This window comes from Gadus macrocephalus, chromosome 15 (assembly GCF_031168955.1).
Source record: "Gadus macrocephalus chromosome 15, ASM3116895v1".
Taxonomy (NCBI): domain Eukaryota; kingdom Metazoa; phylum Chordata; class Actinopteri; order Gadiformes; family Gadidae; genus Gadus; species Gadus macrocephalus.
This window is the reverse complement of record NC_082396.1, coordinates 3,916,812-3,935,676: the sequence shown is the minus strand read 5'-3', so window position 1 is coordinate 3,935,676 and position 18,865 is coordinate 3,916,812. Positions and strand designations below refer to the sequence as shown.

At 49.6% G+C, this 18,865-nt stretch overlaps 1 protein-coding gene across 12 annotated transcripts in view; it reads right to left on the bottom strand.

Moving 5' to 3' along the window:
• tacc2 (transforming, acidic coiled-coil containing protein 2) overlaps positions 1–18,865 on the bottom strand; it is a 54,001-nt gene that overhangs the window by 32,032 nt on the left and 3,104 nt on the right. For 5 of the 12 annotated variants that reach the window (XM_060073303.1, XM_060073293.1, XM_060073298.1 and 2 more), the window contains exons 2-5: positions 13,219–13,478; positions 12,014–12,121; positions 3,586–10,251; positions 837–2,327 (exon numbers count right to left, since the gene is read on the bottom strand). In XM_060073303.1, coding sequence (XP_059929286.1) covers positions 837–2,327; positions 3,586–10,251; positions 12,014–12,121; positions 13,219–13,478 — 8,525 coding nt within the window. Of the gene's footprint in view, positions 1–836; positions 2,328–3,585; positions 10,252–12,013; positions 12,122–13,218; positions 13,479–14,890; positions 15,100–16,511; positions 16,584–17,528; positions 17,983–18,865 lie in introns of those variants that run through there. The other 7 variants (XM_060073295.1, XM_060073294.1, XM_060073296.1 and 4 more) reach the window with 7 other exon arrangements.

Here is an 18,865-nt window from a genome sequence, read left to right as displayed (position 1 = left end):
GAAAGAAAGATCATCAATAAAGTGATAATCAAATAAAGTTGGTGCTGTGACGGCTACCATTAGCATGTATCTGTGAGTTTGTTTCACAACACAAAAGCTAACTTCAGCAACATTCACTTATTGATTGGATAAAATAAAAGTACATGAAGTGAAAGAAACAAAGAAAAGTTAATTTGTTCATAACAGTTAAAACTGTTAATAAGGAGAAGTTATGCCGCATTTTATTGCGTGCAAATCATTGAGGAGGTTTTCTACAGAGCATAACGCGTTTAAAGCAGTGCCATAAACGCATAAAGAAAACAGCTTTAATACACGCAACGCAGCACTCTTGATTCTCGTCCAATCGAAACCCCCTAGGACGACCGCAGACGGCCACAGCTGACCGGACCCCTCCCAGTGTTGGACAGCAAAGCAGGGCTGCTATGGGAACTATTAGCTCATGGAGACCTACGACCTGAGTCCCACAGCATGGCGAGTGTGGCTTCTGCCGACCTCTGAATACACACGGTATTTCCTGTGGCTTCCCACGGGCCTGGGGATATTAGTAACAAGTCTCCTCTGTCATTTCCACCGCGCTGAAGTTCAAGCCCAGACTACTTAAAGCTCTGAGAAAAGAGTATCCTCACTGTCTACCCTGACGGCTGTTCGGTCTCTGTATTTAAACTGTTTTGATGATTCTTATCCACACTGTTCTTTTTCCTTCAACCATGACATTTATTCTGGTGTTGTCACAAGCATCTCTAAGACAAAAGCATAACACTCCCCAACCTGGCGAACAAATGGTCATAATTCATAATTGGGATATCAATACATGCATAGATTGGATCAATACTCACTCAGGGCTGTGTGGCTCTTCCGCTGGATCCTCGACTGTGTCGCTTACTGGGGTTCCCTCAGCTCGTGGGCTCACTGGTTCCACTGGTGGGCTCCCAGCAGGTAGCTCTTCTGCTTCCCTGGTTGGCTCAGTGATCGGTTCCTTCAGCGGTTCTCCGAGTGCTGCAGCTTCTTGTCCTTGTTCAGGGAAGTCAAACGATGTCTTCAATTGTTCTGTGCCATTTTCAGGTTCTGAGGTCAAAGTTGGTTTTTGGACTTGTGGAAGGTTGTTGAGCTCCTCTAGTGGTTCGGAGAACTCTACAGAATTATTTGATGGTTCTGTGAGCTCTGGTGAGTGTTTTGGTTGTTCTGGAACTACTTCTTCTTTTGGTTGTTCTACAGGTACCTTTAAGGGTTCTGGAAGCGGTTCTGTCTGCTTCAATGGTTCTGGTAAATGATCGAGTACCTTTACTGGTTCTGAAAGGTTTGCTATTTGCTCCACTGGTTCTGGAAGCTGTACTGGTATGTCCACTGGTTCTTGCAGTAGTTCCAATAGCTTTACTTGGTCTGGAGATTTTACAGACTGCTTCACTGGTTCTGGAAGCTGTACTGGTATCTCCACTGGTTCTGGAAGCTGTATAGACTCCTTTACTGGTTCTGGGAGCTGTAGTGGTATCTCCACTGGTTCTTGGAGCCGTTCCGATAGCTTCTCTGGTTCGGGACGTTTCTCTGGTAGCTTATCTGGTTCAGGAAGTTTCTCTGGTAGCTTCTCTGGTTCAGGGAGTTTCTCTTGTAGCTTCTCTGGTTCAGGGAGTTTCTCTGGTAGCTTCTCTTGTTCAGGAAGTTTCTCTGGTAGCTTCTCTGGATCTTGGAGCTGTTCTAGTAGCTTCTCTGGATCTTGGAGCTGTTCTGGCAGCTTAACTGGTTCTGGAAGTTCCTCTGGTAGCTTCACTGTTTCAGGAAGTTTCTCTGGTAGCTTCACTGGTTCAGGAAGTTTCTCTGGTAGCTTCACTGGTTCCGGGAGTTTCTCTTGTAGCTTCACTGGTTCAGGAAGTTGCTCCGATAGCTTTTCTGGTTCAGGAAGGTGTACCGACTCCTTAACTGGCGCTGGAATCTCTGCAACCTCCTTCAATGGTTCTGGAAGTTTCTCTGGTAACTTCACTGGTACAGGAAGTATCTCTGGTAACTTCACTGGTTCAGGAAGTATCTCTGGCAACTTCACTGGTTCCTGAAGTACCTCTGGCAACTTCACTGGTGCCGGAAGTATCTCTGGCAACCTCACTGGTTCTGGAAGTTTCTCCGCCTTCGTTACTGCTTCTTGAAGCAGTACCGGCTCGACTGTCCTATTCAAAACCTCTCCCGGTTTCTGCACATATTCCACAGGCGCAGTGTTTGCAGTGCGGTGCTCCTCTGCTGCCGCTGTCAGTGTGCTGTCCGGCAGACTGAGTGGAACGGAGGTCTCCGCGGTGGGGGTGAGAAAGTCTAGTTGTGGAGACTCCAGAGATGGGAGGGGCCTGGGAAAAGCAATACAGGAGAAGGCAGTTAAGCGGGGCCCTGTTTGCTTGACGGAAAGTACACAGGAAAATTATTTACAAAGGACAACTGTTGTTTTGCTTGCACACAGGTGCTTTGAAGGTTTTTACGTGTGTGTGCAATGAGACAGAGACAGAGTGTGTGTGTGTGTGTGTGTGTGTGTGTGTGTGTGTGTGTGTGTGTGTGTGTGTGTGTGTGTGTGTGTGTGTGTGTGTGTTCCACGGCGACGAGGAGACAGCTGTGGGTGAGAAAAGGTCCATTCTTGCCCCGGAGAGATGAGCTGATGTCACGGATGAGGTCATCCCTTTGTGTATAATGGGCCGCATTACTTCCCTTGGATATCTGGGGCAGAGTCATCTGACCTGTGTTCACATCACTACAAAGTCCCGCTCTGTCTGCACTTCCTCATTCATATTCATTATCACACTGTGCTCTGGGACACGGCTCGTAAGGAGCCATTAATCAAACGACGGTTATTGCATAAAAGAAGAAATAAAGAAGAAAACTGCACAATTTGACTTTTTCGCTGCAGTCATCGCTTTTGTTAACGAGTTGAAGTTTCTTGCAGAAAACACGATTGATTCAGAGAATCCTTTGGGTTTATTGAGTAGTGGGTGGATGTCGTTTATTCCCTTGAGATGCTAAGTATTTCCACAAAGGTGTTTGCTGCGGTGTAAACGTGACACGAGACAGCTTTACCTCAACACTAAAAACGCTAATTACACTAAAACGTGGCAGTGACGTATATTTACACAACCAATGATTCACGCTATTGCCCTGGCCTGGTGTTGAATTAACTGTAGAGACTGACACATCAACATTATGAGGCTAGCTGCACAAGAGCAGTGGCAGGAGGGAAAGAACCACAGAGAGGACTAGCTAATCCTCTGTACGTGTGGCAGCATGCTAGCACCCTTTTATGTGTAACACATTAGGAGGGGGGGGGATATGCATGGCTTCCTATGCTGCCCTTTACTCAATTCAACCATGTTGAGAGCTGTTGAATGGAGTGAGTCTTACACGCCCCGCTCTCTCTAAGTGCCGTGTGTCACTGTCGATGCTCAAACACCTTCAAATGCAAATAGTGACGACGCTTCAACACACACACACACACACACACACACACACACACACACACACACACACACACACACACACACACACACACACACACACACACACACACACACACACACACACACACACACACACACACACACACACACACACACACGTTACCTTAAAATTGTTTGTAAATCAGATGCCTGGCCTTCATTCTTGAGTTCACAGAGGCGCGCGGCTTCTCTCAACCCTTGGATCCAGTCTGTCTCTGGTTCCTGTCTGGTTCCCGTTATCCCCAGATCAGGACTCTGTGACATCTTGGTCTGGGGCTCCGGGACAGGGGCCGCGCTCGCGCACACTTGTACGGTAGCATAGATGGCGGCAGAGGCTTCTCCCTCCAAATCTGCTGCTGGGAGGTCGGGCCCTAGGGCCGAACCTAGAGAAGCCTCTTCATGTCCCCTCTGGGTCTTTGATTCGATCAACGGAGGACTGGCGTCCTCAATGGGGTCTGTGTGCGGCGGCATGACCGACCCTTTATCCCCTGGGACTCGGTCTGAGGAAGAAGCCGTGTCAGCAGCTGCATCGATCTCCACAAGGTCTTCCGGACGCTTGGAAGCAGCTAGGACCGAAGGGCTGGCGTCCCCACTGTGATCGATAACTTGATCACCGGCTGAAATACTGTCCTCTGCTTCTGGCATCCTAACGTGAGCTCCGGTCCCCGGCCCACTGACGCGATGCAGAGCGGATGTCTCAACACGGTCGGTTACCGCACTGCCGTGCATGTCCGAGCGTCGGACTGAGCCAGAACCGACGACGTCAGCGGCACCGGTTGCTTTTACAGGCCTCTGTTTCTCCTCCGGCTCATTGTTTATCGCGCCCATTTTATTATTGTCCGACCCCTGGCTGGCCTTTTTCTTTTCATCCAAGGATGCTTTGTCTGGCTGTGTCGTGTCAGGGCCTTTTATGGGTGTTTGTGCCACTGTTCGGCTCTGTGACACTGCACTTTCGTTCGAGCTCTGCAGCTCGTGAGGCTCACACACTGCACCCTGAATATCAGACTGCTGAAGGCCAGACCCCTTGATTTCTACAGTTGCAGCAGCACTGGGAGTCTTTTCCAGGGTTTTTGGTTGCTCTGGAAACTCTGAACTCAGAATGTCTGCTTTTCCGGCACAAATATCCTTGGATTGGTTTGTCGTATGCACTGTTGGAAAATCGAGCCCATTCCCGCTAACCTGCAATAAAAGTGGCGCCTCTCCAGGAAAGGTCAGGGTTGGGGCAGATTCACCAACAAGGGCTACAGTCTTCTCTGTGGATTCAGCTTTCCCATCTCGCTCTTGACGTGAAGGTGGGAAAACAGTTGTTCCTTGACCCTCAGAACCCCTGTCACGCCCAAACACATCCTTTGACATCAAATCTGGGCTTGACCGCGCAGCTTCTGAAGGAGTGCTTTGATGCGTGCTCTCCCCCGGTGTTTTTGCACTTTCATGTGTGCAAACTGTTGCTATTTCTGTGTAGGCTAAAGTCTCTCTTTCAACAGCCACTACAGTCTTATTTAAATCGTTCGCAGCGTTTGCTTTGTTAACCCCTCGTGCGCCCTTTCCTCCCTCTTCCTCACTTCTACTCACTTCCAGGTCTTCAGCTCTGACACTGTGGTCCTCATCCGTCAACACGCCGCTACTGGCAGACTCATATAGAGTCCCAGCTGAATCCCGCCCTTCCTCAATGAGCTCTTGTGGTTCTTGTTCAGCTGTTGCTGCGGTCGGTTTCTGCTGCAGGTCGTTGACCCAAACCAACTGATAATCATCACCGGACAACATGCCCTCAGAAGTCAACGTGGCGTGTGCAGCGGTGAGATCGTTGTGAGCGGGTGTGGGAGTCCCGGCCTCCATCTCTATTCCGCTGATCCCATCGCTACTCTCTTTCGACGGCTCGGTGTCTCCTGCTTTAGGTTTGATTGATGGAAGGTCTCCGACCTCCCCGCCGGCTGCTCCATCTGACCCGTTGTCCTGCCGTGGGGGTGAGTCAGCTGTTCCCTCTCCGCAGGACTCCTTTGTGTCCTTTTGTTTTTCATCTGGTTGCGTTTCGGCCACATCAAAGGGGGAATTATGATTATTATCCATCCCTTTCATGTTGTCCTGGTTGAGCACCGAGATGACTCTCGGCGCTGGACCCACATGTATCAGCCCGTCTATAAGGGATGCGTCACAACTACTGGGCTCAATGAGGATGGGCGACTTCAGCCCCGACTCGGTTCTGAATTGAGTTTGAGCAATGGCGTCATCAGATTCAGCCGCTGGCCGTATTGCACAGGGAGAATGAGTTGGCTGCTTCTGTTTATCCATCTCCCTAGTGGGAGATATAATAAGGACGTCAGGTGAATTATCCAAGGCTGCAGTAGCAGGATCCTCATGTTCAGAAATACATTTTGGGGCATCTTTTGTATCATTTACCAGATCATTAGTGTCCATTACATTCACAGAGATTTTACTGTTGTCATTCTCCGTGCCCTGGTTTCCTGGCGGGGCAGGAAGAGAGATGTCGCAGTCGTTAATAGACTCTAGGTGACTCAGCATAGGCCCTGGGGGTTTTAGAGCCAGGGCAGGTTTACCGGCCCACTGTTGATTGCCAGGAAGAGGTTGGTCATGGGTTACGTGATCTAAAGTCTCTGAGGAGTCTTCTGTGGAAAGAGCAGCAATTTCTATCAAGCTAGCGTCCTGTTCACCTTTTGGTGTATTAGTTGGCTCCAGGCCAGCAGCAATGGTTAAGTCCAATGGGTGTGACAGAGTAGAGTGCAGGTCTGTAGATATTTTCCCAACGGGAGCTAACATGGAGTCGTCACTCTGAGGATAACAAGCCAGGGGATCAACAGAGAGCTTTGTCAGGGAGCAGATAGAAGACTGGTCATCAACCTCCTCTTTAACAACGACGGCCATGACATCAGTATCACGGACCTGGGGTGACTCTGGATCCTTGTTGGCACCGACTAATCCATTTATTGGTCTTATTTCCTTCTCTTTAACAAGAGATACGCACGCTGTAGCAACGCCCTGTCTGTCTGCCTCGCTGCCCTCTTTCAACTTTCCCTGTTCAGTGTTTACATCACCAGAGTCAGAGGCAGCGTTTTTTTCATTCTCAGCGAGAGCAGCTGTACCATTAACAACTCTGTGTGAAATGTCAATACAATCATCGTGATTAACCTGCCTCTTCTCCCCAGCACATGGAACTGGCATTTTATCAATAATTGTACTCGCACAAACCTGGTCTACTGATTGAGTGTCTGCTGTGTAGTTAGCACCACTGATATCTTTATCAACCAACTGACCTTTTTTTCCAAGACTCTCTACGTTTTTCTCGTCGTTTTTGACATCAGTCTTTAGCTTCCCGGGGCCGTCTGATGTATTAATTGCTGGGGCATCCTTTATAGGAACTGCCGGCGGAGAGCCGTCAGACACTTCCACATTGGGTGTCGCCTGGGGGATGGAGGAAGAAAGGATACCCAGGGGACCTTCTGTACGTTGCGCTGGGATTGAAGGGTCAGGCCCGTCCTCAACACGCCCCTGTTTCATCTCATGTGGAGGGAGTTGCCCATTGTTCTCCACGCAGACCTCGTGTCTCCCTGACTTCACACGCACCTCTGTTGTGTCTGCCTTGTTGTTATTATTCAGCAGCTGACCTTTTCCTTGCTTCTCCTCAACGGCGTTCATCTGATCATCCGCCCCGGCCGCCTTTACATCTTCCCTCGGTTCCGGGCGTTCGGTCGGCGTGCGTTTTGCTGATTCATCCCCTTTAGGTGCCATGTCTGCTGGGATGTCCTGCTTCTGCAAACTTAGGACCTCCTGGAAGAAACTGTAGCTCGTCTCCACCACGGGATGTCGTAGACTCTCGTGTACGGTCAACGGCGGCAGAGAGGCGCAGCCCAGGTCCAGAGGAGCGGTGCTCCTGAGCCCCACAGAGCAGGTGTCCCCCGGTTTCACGCCGTCGTTAAAGTGAACCCTCCTGTTGCCTCCACTGTGGTCGCTTCTTGCCACCCCTGTTGCTCCGGACATGGTGCCACCGGCGGTGCCCTGGCTGTGAACTAGTTCCCCGGGCTGAGCTGCACCACTGTCGGCGGTGGAGGTGGCAATAAAAGGATCTGCAGTGCTGTCACCAGTGTGGACTGGCTGACCCTCCGTCCCCTCACTGGGGCTGTCACTCACAGTGTTCAAAGGGAGGAAAGCAGAGCACTGACCAGTTCCATTGTCATCGATCTCCTCCGTCCTCCGTGCGCTTGAAGCGTCCTGACGAACGGGTCCCGGGGTAAACGCTTTTTCCGCTGCGACCGTGTTCGGTTTACGGCCATCCTGTGTGTCTGCCTCTGTATCGCCGCGGCACCGCTGAGAGGAATCGCATAAAGGGACCGTCCCTCGGCTCTGCACCAGCTCCGGTTCCGGCTCCGGCTCGGGGCGGCCGCGCTGTGTGACGGAGGGGCTCTCGACGGTGGCAGCAGCAGCAGCAACAGGCTGGCCACGGCGCTGTGACTCCGCTTGTGACTCGGCAGCTTCTGGGGGCGGTCGCCTCTCCGTCTCAGCTGATGACACCCCACATGCGGAGCGTTCTGGCTGGCTGGCCGAACGGTGTTCTCTCACTAGCCCTCCTCTCTCTGCCACCTCTCCTCCTCCTCCTCCTCCCCCTCCTACTCTCCCTCCTCCTCCCTCTCCCTCTCCCTCTCTCCCTCTCTCCACAGCGCTGTGTTTCTGCAGAGATGATTCGATACAATCCCCGGTCCCAGGGGGCTGCTTTAACGCCTGGCTCTCCGCTCCGGAGCGTACAGTCACTTGCTCAAAATCGTCGTCGTCCGACGGGTCCTTCGCTACCTCTTCTTCAGAGTTGTGCGGCGTTGTATTATCGCTGTCGACGCTCGCCCAGCCGGGATCCTCTGCGAACGTCTCCTCGAATGAGAATGCGAGGGAGCACTTCTCCTGTGTGCCTATTAACGAGAGCAGGACGAGCCTGTCCAGATCGCTGTCCTCTCTCTCCTCTCCCGCATCGCTCTCCGTTCCCCCCGAGCCTCCTTCACCCCCGGCCGCCGGGCTTACTCTAACTGCTACAGCGGCAGCACTCTCCGGCGAATCACTCTTCTCGCTCTTCTCTCCCTCTCCCTCACCTTCTATAAATTCTGCCGCCGTGGGTGTTGTCAATGGCAACCCGTTGGCTATTGCTGAAGCATCTAAAAGGGCAGGTTCCCTCCCACCGTCTCCTACTGAAGTTGGAGCTGGCTGCCGGGTGAGTGGGCTGTTTCCCCCCTCGGTGCGTCGCTCTTCTTGCGAGGCGCACACATCCTCCCGTGAGTCAACCGTTGACGTTTCGCTGTCAACGGTGCCTAAAGTAGTACTCGGGTTGACGGAGTTCCAATGCTGGATTTCTTTCAGCATGTGGTGGACGACCTGGATGGAACCGGTTAACTCTCGTTCCGAGGTGGGGGTGTACGGGGCACCGTCGGGTGGGTCATCTGTATGGGGGTGGTGGTCTGCCTGCTGTGTACCGTCTGAATGGGCCTGGGTGCAGCGAGGGGGACACAACAACGACCCACTGAGACCGATGCCAGGGGTGACGGGTGGGGGCCTGAGGCTGGCCGGTTCCAGCGCACTCAGCTGTTTTTTATAATTCAAACCATCATCAGGCTTTTCCGCACACATCGCTGCGTGGCCGTCCACCTGTGACAGCGACTCAGCATTTACCAGGGAATCTGGGCCAGGCCCAACGTTTAGCCCCGCAGGTGTCACTGATGGGGGAGATTCGGTTGCATCCGTGTTACTTTGAGGTCTACATTCGGACTGTGATGCCTTTGCAATCTCAGCTCTTTTGTCGGCCTGTTTCTTTTTTCTATGTCCCTTTTTTTCTCTCTTCTTCACCTTTTTATTGATCCCCTGCTCCTCGTCTGTTTGCAGATCTGCTTGTTTATGCGTCTCTGAATCAATGGCTGCGGTGTTGCACCTTTCTTGTAGACAGGGACCTGGGCTGGAATGAGGAATCACCTCAGTGACTCTATCAGGGTTCTTTTCCATTTCTTGCTCAGTCACATTCATATTAATATCGGAGTCTTCCTCTGAGTGAATATCCCTTTGTAATTTATTCTTTATGTATGACCCCACCAGCATAGCTTTCTTGCAGCTTTTCTTTCTGGAGGCTTTTTTACAATCTATACCGTCTCCAATCTTGTGCTTAACCTCGCCCTCTCCACGCTCACTAAGCATAGGCGCTACGGACGACGTGTTAACGTAATCTAGATCCGACGATGCCTCTGATTGCATTGGATGACGCGCGTTTCTCTGTGCAGTGATCTCAGCCTCCTCCTTTGAGCTCTCCAATAGGAGTTCACACGCCCTTGCTCCCGGGTTCTGCTCCCCCTGTTGACTTTCTCCCAGGGCTTTCCCGGCACCGTCGTCCGTGCCCAGTATGTAATCCCTAAAACTAAACACGAGAGTGTCCTTCTGACACTCGGCTCCCTCACTGTTTCCATGTGTGCTGCCGCTGTTGCCATGGTCACCGCCACTATGCCCCGGGTGAGCGACGATTGGAGCCCGGGCTGATGAGTCATCGGCCCCGTTAACCTCTGCCTGTCCGGCTCTGTCCTCCGGGGCCGGCGCCTGGGACCCGCTGCTGTTGGGGCACTCGGAGGGGGGATCAAATGCACCCAGCGAGGCCATCTGTTCCTCGCATTCCTGGAAGGCCTCTCGGAGCTCCCGGTCTAGGCGGTCCTCAGACGGGGGCAGATGGGACAGGGGTGGGACACTCGGCGAAGGCACGGCAGCCGTCTGGGGCGAAGTGTGGACACCTGGGAGACCCGGGCCGCCATCGGGAGGCCTGGGACCGGGGTAGGGTGACGCACCAGTAAATATCTGCCGGGGTTGGCGGGCGGTTGCGGGTAGTAGCGGTGCGTCCGAAGAAATGTAGGCGGAGCAAACAGCATGCCAATTAGCTGCAGACTGCTAGCCATGTAGCGGTGCCACGGTAAACACACTCCATCCGTTAAGTACAGGCAAGGTTGTCGACAACCGAGCGTAAAAGGAAAAACGTTTTACCACACCACAAAAAGTTAGAATGTGTTGCTTGCTCTGCTCGTCATTACAGGGTGAAACGCAGTACACACAAGAGATAGTTTCAGGGCATCTTATCTTTTCTTCGGCAAAGATGCACTGATTGAGCCATGCTGCCGGATGCCACGAGAGTCAGCCAGCCATGCTGAAACAGTTAGAGTAGGAGTAATGGGTGAACTTTGCAAGCTACCCTATCATCGTCTCATTGTCTCGGATATTCTGCCCTCATATTTCTGAGTGCCTTCAGAGAAAGGTTACGGTACAGAACTTCCTGTGTTGCGTGACAGCCTCATGATACCCCTTTGATCATCGTCTCTCACTCGAAAAGTAATGCTCGCAAAGGACAACATCTGCACAGGCTCAAGTAATTAATGTTGATTTGACCTCAGTGTGTCTTCAGCCACAAGTGAAAACAGGTGGGGAATAAAACAATACTGGCTGGAATTGTGAATCGTTAGAAAGCAAGCCTGTGTGATTGGGCTGTGATTTCCCTGACAATACACCTCGCCCTAGCAACCGGCTAGCCACTCACAACACAGGCTTTCTACTTTGGCCCAAGTGTGTATCTAATTCATGTGGCACACCCTTTTCTTTCTTTTTTTCCAAAGTGCAAAGTACACTTAGCTGAAGGCATGCATGTGGCTAACAGTTTCTTTATAGCAAGTCCCAGCCTGCCACAGAGGCTTGTTCCAATATGCAGAAGGCAATTTGAAGGCATATAAAGGTTACCCAACCCCTGTGGGTTCAATAGCAGGAAATAAGCTGACTTCTGCAGACATCTTCCCATGCTACCTTTCATTTAAGAACTCCAGTTATTTACTAGCCAGTTTGATGCTTCTCTTTTCATTAACATCTTGCATTTGGTTAATACCACGACAAAGTGTCAACATTAACAGCAAGAATTAGAAGAAGTTAGTAAGAAGTTAGGAGCAAATTAGTAAAAAAAAAAAATCAAGTAAAACCTTCAAAACGGGAGGCATCATACGATGCCAAGCAACACATCCAGGAGATGTGCACGAGTCAGATTGCAATTTAAAACAAATCACCACAAAACACTACAGCCAAGCCAAGTTCTGGCATTCAACCTCACACTTGAGGATAAGTTCATAGAACATATGAGCACTCTTCTATCTATCACTCCATGCTCTGTAGACCACTAAAGTTTCATTACAGGGCTTCTGGATATATTCTGGTTCCATTATTCCTACCCTGAAAAGGCTGAAATCCTTATGGTTTGTTCAGATAATGTTTCAACAAATGTATTTACTTACAAACTAGTTGCGTAAGCCTAGAGAGTCAAAGTGCAAAGATAGCTATTTGGCAACTTCAATACTATTCCATAATGTTGTTACTTTTAGCCCACTTAGACAATCAATTGACATCAGCTCTTCCTACCTGTCGGGAGGAACTTAATGGAACCAGAAGCCCTCGTTTGGGCAGTTACAGCAGATGGCCCTTTGGTGGTCTATGGTCTATGGTCATGTCTCCACTCCTACAGAACCAGCCATGCTGCCTAGCATGCGTTGTACCTTGAGTCTAAAGCCACCAAGGGGATGATTTCCGTGCACTGCTCCGGACCTGCCAGAAGGGAATTCACCTGATCGCCCTTCTTCTCAGCCAAGCTAACCTTGTTTCTGCTGCTTATACACACAAACATCCACCCACACGCACACACACACACACAATCACACCCAGTACCGTCAGTTCAGAATGCACCTTAAAACACATGAATATTAATAACACTTTGGGGGATTCATTTCTAAATCCTTTTTTGGCTGCATGGCTGAACCTTTTTTCATTTCAATATTGCAGATTGTGATTAACCTTGTGCTGATGGAATATCTCCCGTCTGCTAGATTGAGTCAAGGTCAAGATAAATTCTTATAAATTCTTGATCAATTTAATCAACGTTTAATGCCTTCCTTCCCATAATGGTTTCTATTACAGCTGGAACATTGTGGAAAGCAGTTATCCCTGAGAGAAAGACTGATGTTTTTTCTTAGCCGTGAACATGAAGGTCAATTTAAGTATCACAGCTTCAGTGCGACTTGGATCGGGTCGCTTTCCAAAATTAAATTAATGCAGAGTTTTTCTATCAGATGAAGAATAAAAGAACCCAATGCTAGCCTGCGTACATGAAGAGTGCAGAGTCATCAGAATTATACCAGACCTGAAGCAAGCGAGAACCTGTTTCCTCCCCGACCTCTCAGGCGAGAGCTTCACCTCCACATCGGTCATCGTCTTGCTCCGAGACGACAAATGACTCGCGAAATGAATGGCGCGAGTGTGTACTGTACTGTGCCTGACTTACTAATATGACGCATTTGCAAGAAAAACGGGTAAAGTTTGATTTGATACTTTGATGGGATTAAAAAAAGTGACAGAACACGCTAGACGGCTGTGAGGAAGTCCATGGCAGGCTTTACACTAGAGGGAGTGAAAACCACCACTACCTTCACGGATGAGAAGAGCTGAAGTGCTTTAGGGTAAAATTGGTTCCTCAAGAATACCAATTCATTTAACAGAGTGGAAGGTATATCTTATGGATTCTTTCGATGTATTTAATGTATGTTTTTCTCAAGGACCGCGCACGTGTGTGTGTGTGTGTGTGTGTGTGTGTGTGTGTGTGTGTGTGTGTGTGTGTGTGTGTGTGTGTGTGTGTGTGTGTGTGTGTGTGTGTGTGTGTGTGTGTGTGTGTGTGTGTGTGTGTGTGTGTGTGTAACCAGAGGCTTACCCCAGCGAGGACTCCCAGATGTTGAGGTCGCTGCTGAAGTCTAGGCTGGGCAGCAGGTCATGGGGGAACTCCAGCTCATCCTCGTGGTCCTCCTCTGGCTCTTTGTACCCTCCGAACCCGCTCCGGGATTCCTCCGGCAACCCGCAGACCACCGGGATGTCCGGCAGCAGGGACAACGTTGACGCTTCTGTGTTCTGTTCGGCCCGCCCCGGCCCCTCTCCGAGCGCTGTGGTTTGAGTCAAACTCTCCCGAGATCCAGTCTGTGGACCCCCAGAGAAAAACAGGACTAGTAAGTACGTACACACACACACACACACACACACACACACACACACACACACACACACACACCAGCTGCACGGTCTTATGGTATTACCCTATTAAAGTATTATGGTAAGTGTTGCTTGCACAGTCACAAGCCCTGTATTAAATCAACAAAGATAAAGTTGTGATATATATAGTACGAGTAGAGTGTGCCTGCAGTTTGAAATTGTACCACCTGTGGATTCAAAGGACGATACCAAGAGCTTCTTATTTTTCTCGTGGTCGCTAACGTTTTGCGATGTTGGGAGGGTTGAGTATCGCCACTGGGCCTGACAATATGCACCACACCTGCCATTGTTGGTATGATTCACAACGAAAACAGCTTTTGTAAAAGTATACACCACAATGATGAACCCAATCCTCAACTTGGCTAGTCTGGGATCAAACACAGATAGCTATTTTGCAATTCCTCTTATAAATCAAGTTGCAAAAGAACCTCTGTGTGTGTTCACTGGAAAGCTGTGCTGACTTCCTTCTTCCTGCGATGATTGACAGATAGTGGGAGTAATGCGACCACGGCAACACACCACAACACACATCGCATTGCAAAAACACAGGTTTCACAGCAGAATGCACTCAGTCAAGATTCTAGTCAACGATATGAGGGGCTGCACTCACTGGGTAAATGCTGAGGGTTGTTTATGTGCTCTGCTCAGTATGGGTAGGTGAATGGTACACCCACAATAACATAAACACACAACAGTGATAAGCCTCTGAACATTGAAGAATGGGCATTGAATATGGTCTACACAATAGTATATTGAGTTTATTCATTTGTAATTGAAACTTTCTACAAGGAAGTAAGGGTTTTACGTGAAAGCAGGCTGGGATTTATAATTGCATTATTATTTTTTGGGGGATTTACAATGTTCCATGTGTGTCCTTGACATGTAATAATGTGGATTTTAACAGTAATTGTATGATTAGTAGTATCACTCTATCATTAAAGTTTACAGGTGAAAAAAGTATTAATTCGATTTTTTTTGTGATTCATTATTAAATTAAAATGTTATAGGGCTAAGAAGGAAGAAAATGTTGACAACCCAAAATCAATACAACCAGAGAGCAAACCAACAACGTATTGCAGGCAGTCGCAGTGTCGTATTCCTGCTGTTGCCATTGACCCATGAAGCTCACCTACTGTTGCAATTGACTCACTCAGCTCACCCAGGTCTTGATCTCCACTCTCCCCTCCTCCTCCTACACAACCACCCCTGACAAGCCAAACGAGACATTGCAGTCCCCCCGCTCAGGTAAATAAGAACGGCCAGTGTATCATAAGCACTGTCGGTGTACCACATGGCCGAAAGCACCGTGAGAGAGGAAGAAACTGATCGCGGTTACCTACCGTAGTCATGACAGTCTCAAACACAAGTGCAACCACAGGGCAAACGGTTTAACTACGTCTCACCGATCCAAGAACTTCTGCCATGAACAGTGTCGTGATGCCCTTTGCAGATAACGTTGCCATGCATCGTGTGTGTATAATCAACCGCGCAAACATCGATGCAGTCTAAACACAGCGCCCCTGTACAATTAATTCAACCGTTGTTCGGTGTTTACTCACCCGGCGACAGGCTCCATTATTCGGACAGTGACTCGACGATGGTCGGTGAAGAGATCAATGCCTATATTGTTGTTATTCCTACTTTGATGCAGTCGGTCGGTCGACGCTCAAACTTCCTGCACATGCTGCAGACGCTCTGCCCGTACTGACTCAGCAAGTCCCTCTCCTCCCCTGTCCTATCCTTTCCTTTCCTCTCCGTCCTGTCCCGTCTCCTCTCTCCCCCTCCTGTGACGAGTAGCGGTGTGTTTCCTCGGCATGAGGTGCAGGCTGCACGGCGCTATAGCAACGCGGGATAACAGGCTGGACACGCTGAAGTGTCAACATAGGAAGTCGTGTCTTCTTCAACCATCAACTCTTTCCTACTAGTCATGTTTGGCCCCTCCCCTGCCCCCCCCCCCCCCCCCCCCCCCCCCCACACACAACCTTGAGGCTGTGTGTGTGTGTGTGTGTGTGTGTGTGTGTGTGTGTGTGTGTGTGTGTGTGTGTGTGTGTGTGTGTGTGTGTGTGTGTGTGTGTGTGTGTGTGTGTGTGTGCGCGTACGTGTGTGTATCTTTCTCTCTACTCTCGCTCCCACTCTTCTAAATATATACTGTATCTATTATTTTATTCTTCATAATAAATTGGGAGAGGCTCATGAGGCTTCTGCAGGTGAATTCTGGGAAATGCGCCAAGGGTCGTCCAGCAGCGACCCCTAGAGAATAACAAGTGACATTCGAGGACGCTCTGCTCCAGCCATATACAGTAGCCTACGAACAAGCGTGATGACAGCATCTTTATCTCCGTCCCAGTGTGACCACGATATCGGTGTCGTTAACGCACTATGTTGTTAACGAACCAACATCCTGGTTTGTCTTCAAGACCATCCCTCATTCCACACATGCCTGGAATATCAAACTAGATGAATTAGATGTAGTATCATACCATGTTATGTAATTGTTGCGCATTACACAAGGACCTATTTGTATATTGTATTCCCTTAAATGCTGGATGTTTTTCATCTTGTCATTTATTTTCTTGACAACTAGCACAAAAAAGGAAACTGTATGTATAAAACAGAAGCTATGCATCTTAAACTGTATGAACTACATCCATCCCCCATGTATCCGTGGTAGGCCTGCATATTACATCCCATAATGCCCACCTGTTTGATGGGCTATTTTGTTATTGCATTGCACACGTGTTTGTATTGTGTTGTTCACATTCTTAACAACACAAATCTTGAAGACACACTAGTGCCTAAAGTTTAGCTTGTGTTTAACTATCACAATGATATCTAGAGGAAAATAACAATGTGTATCACACACACACACACACACACACACACACACACACACACACACACACACACACACACACACACGCACGCACACACTCAAAAACTCACACACAAACACACCATTACCTTAGGGATGTCATAATGATATTCCTGAGGTGGAAATAGAAAAACAGACTCTTCGTCGCCATCTTCTGGTTGCTACAACAAAGTTCCAAAATACATCAGAAGCAGAAATCAAACAGGGACATGTGACGAAAATAACTATATCCTCCAAACAAATCACACTCGGATTAAGAGCAAAAGCAAGAATGTTAATGCCCACTCTCCAAACAGCAAGTTTGTCTTAGCCTATAGACCACGAGTAGGATTGGGTTCAGTTTAATCCTAGTCACAGCCAAAATTGAGCTTTCCAATCACGTGTGGAAACAACTGTTTTCCACAGATGAATGTTCAATTAAGTGGGTAACATACCTTTGGGCTTAGTATTGGCAGCAGCAGCCATACACGAACATGCAGCAAAAGCCCATTTATCCTCACAACAAAATAACAATCGATCATAGCAGCAAACCCTCTAGCAGCAGTCAACTTTTCTTTGGCTTTTACCGTCAGCAAAGCCTGCGGGCACATGAACGATAGTGAGTGCATGAACGCCATCTCGCTAAAGCCTAGAAACATGTGCACAAGCCTCCAGCTGCCTGACTGGGATGTCCTATCCCCAGATCATCACTCCTAATCCACCATCGTTCTCGGTGAGCGATCTCAACCACCAGCGTAAGCTTTCTGCTGCTCTTCCTCAGTGCATGAAGCGCATCGTAGGGTTAGTGTCGCAGCCAGGGAGCAGAGAGAGAGAGAGAGAGAGAGAGAGAGAGAGAGAGAGAGAGAGAGAGAGAGAGAGAGAGAGAGAGGAGAGAGAGAGAGAGAGACAGAGACAGAGAGAGAGAGACAGAGAGAGAGAGAGAGAGAGAGAGAGAGAGAGAGAGAGAGAGAGAGAGACAGAGAGACAGAGAGAGAGAGAGACAGAGAGAGAGAGAGAGAGAGAGAGAGAGAGAGAGAGAGACAGAGAGAGAGAGAGAGAGACAGAGAGAGAGAGAGACAGAGAGACAGAGAGAGACAGAGAGAGAGAGAGAGAGAGAGAGCCCTTACCGGAGCCTCCTCAGTGCTGTTCTCGTTCCCCATGGCTGCTGTTGTGCGACCGGGTCTCGGCTATAGCCAGAACCCGGCAGCCTCTCACGTGGGCGGGCTGTGGGAGACAGCAGCAGAGCACTGCAGCAGGGTGGTCCGTCTGCCACCGCTACCCCGGTACCATATAGACCCGCTGGGGGTGGGCCTGGGGGCCGGGGGGGGTTGTGCTACGGAGAGCTAGGGGCCCAGGTTCACAGCGCCAGAGGATTAGCTGTTCTGTGGTATCAGACTGCTGGAGGAAAGAAGAGGGAGGTGTGTGCGTGAGTGTGTGTGTGCGTGTGTGTGTGTGTGTGTGTGTGCGCGTGAGTGTGCGTGTGCGTGTGCGTGTGCGTGTGCGTGTGTGTGAGTGTGTGTGCGCGCGTGCGTGCGTGCGTGTGTGCGTGCGTGTGTGTGTGTGTGCGTGTGTGTGCGCATGTGGGCAGATTAGGAACCTGTGATGCTAGCTCCCCCCCCCCCCCCCCCCCCCCTACCAGACCAAAGTACACACTCCAAGGCCAACCCTCGTGGGGTTTATGACTATCGTCTGATATTATCTTCTAGAATGTGATCGTTGACGTATGTGTTTTGGATCAGAATGACATGCGTAATGCATGAAAAGGTAATTTGTTTGACACCTGCTACGTCAATTCAGCTCATGTATCGACTGATGAATGTAGGCTGGGACATCAGGGACCCAACCTAATCCTAACCTCATAGCCAGCGACCCTGTTGGATCCTGTATGGCAGACCTGAAGCCCCCAATCTAGTCAGAGTGACCCTCACCAGGAAGCACGTCCACAAGCACACACACCTGCCTGTCAACCCACACACACACACACACACGCACACACAAACGCACACTTCATCAAGTTAAACGAATTGTACTCATGGAATTCATCCCAATCAACGCCTATGTGCCAAGCACGTCTATACGCGTGTGTGTGTGTGTGCGTGTGCGTGTGCGTGTGCGTGTGCGTGTGTGTGTGTGTGTGTGTGTGTGTGTGTGCGCTGGGCATGGTACCACTGACACAGTGACTGAGGAGGCATAATCCCCATGGGTTGATCCTCTTGGGGTTGATGACGGATTGCAGTGACCGCGGGTCATCTGACAGTATCAACCTGCTAAAGTTTCCCTGGTCACGGCTTTTAGTGGCCTAGTGACCCGTTGAGACATTTTGCCAGAATGACTGGCAAAACCAGGAAAATATACATAGAGGCCTATGCCTAAAATAAGAAGTCAAATCGTTAGCCTCATAGCATAATTGCTAAGTCATATTTTGGCCAAATGGTAGTATCTAACCGTACTCTACTCAGCGAAT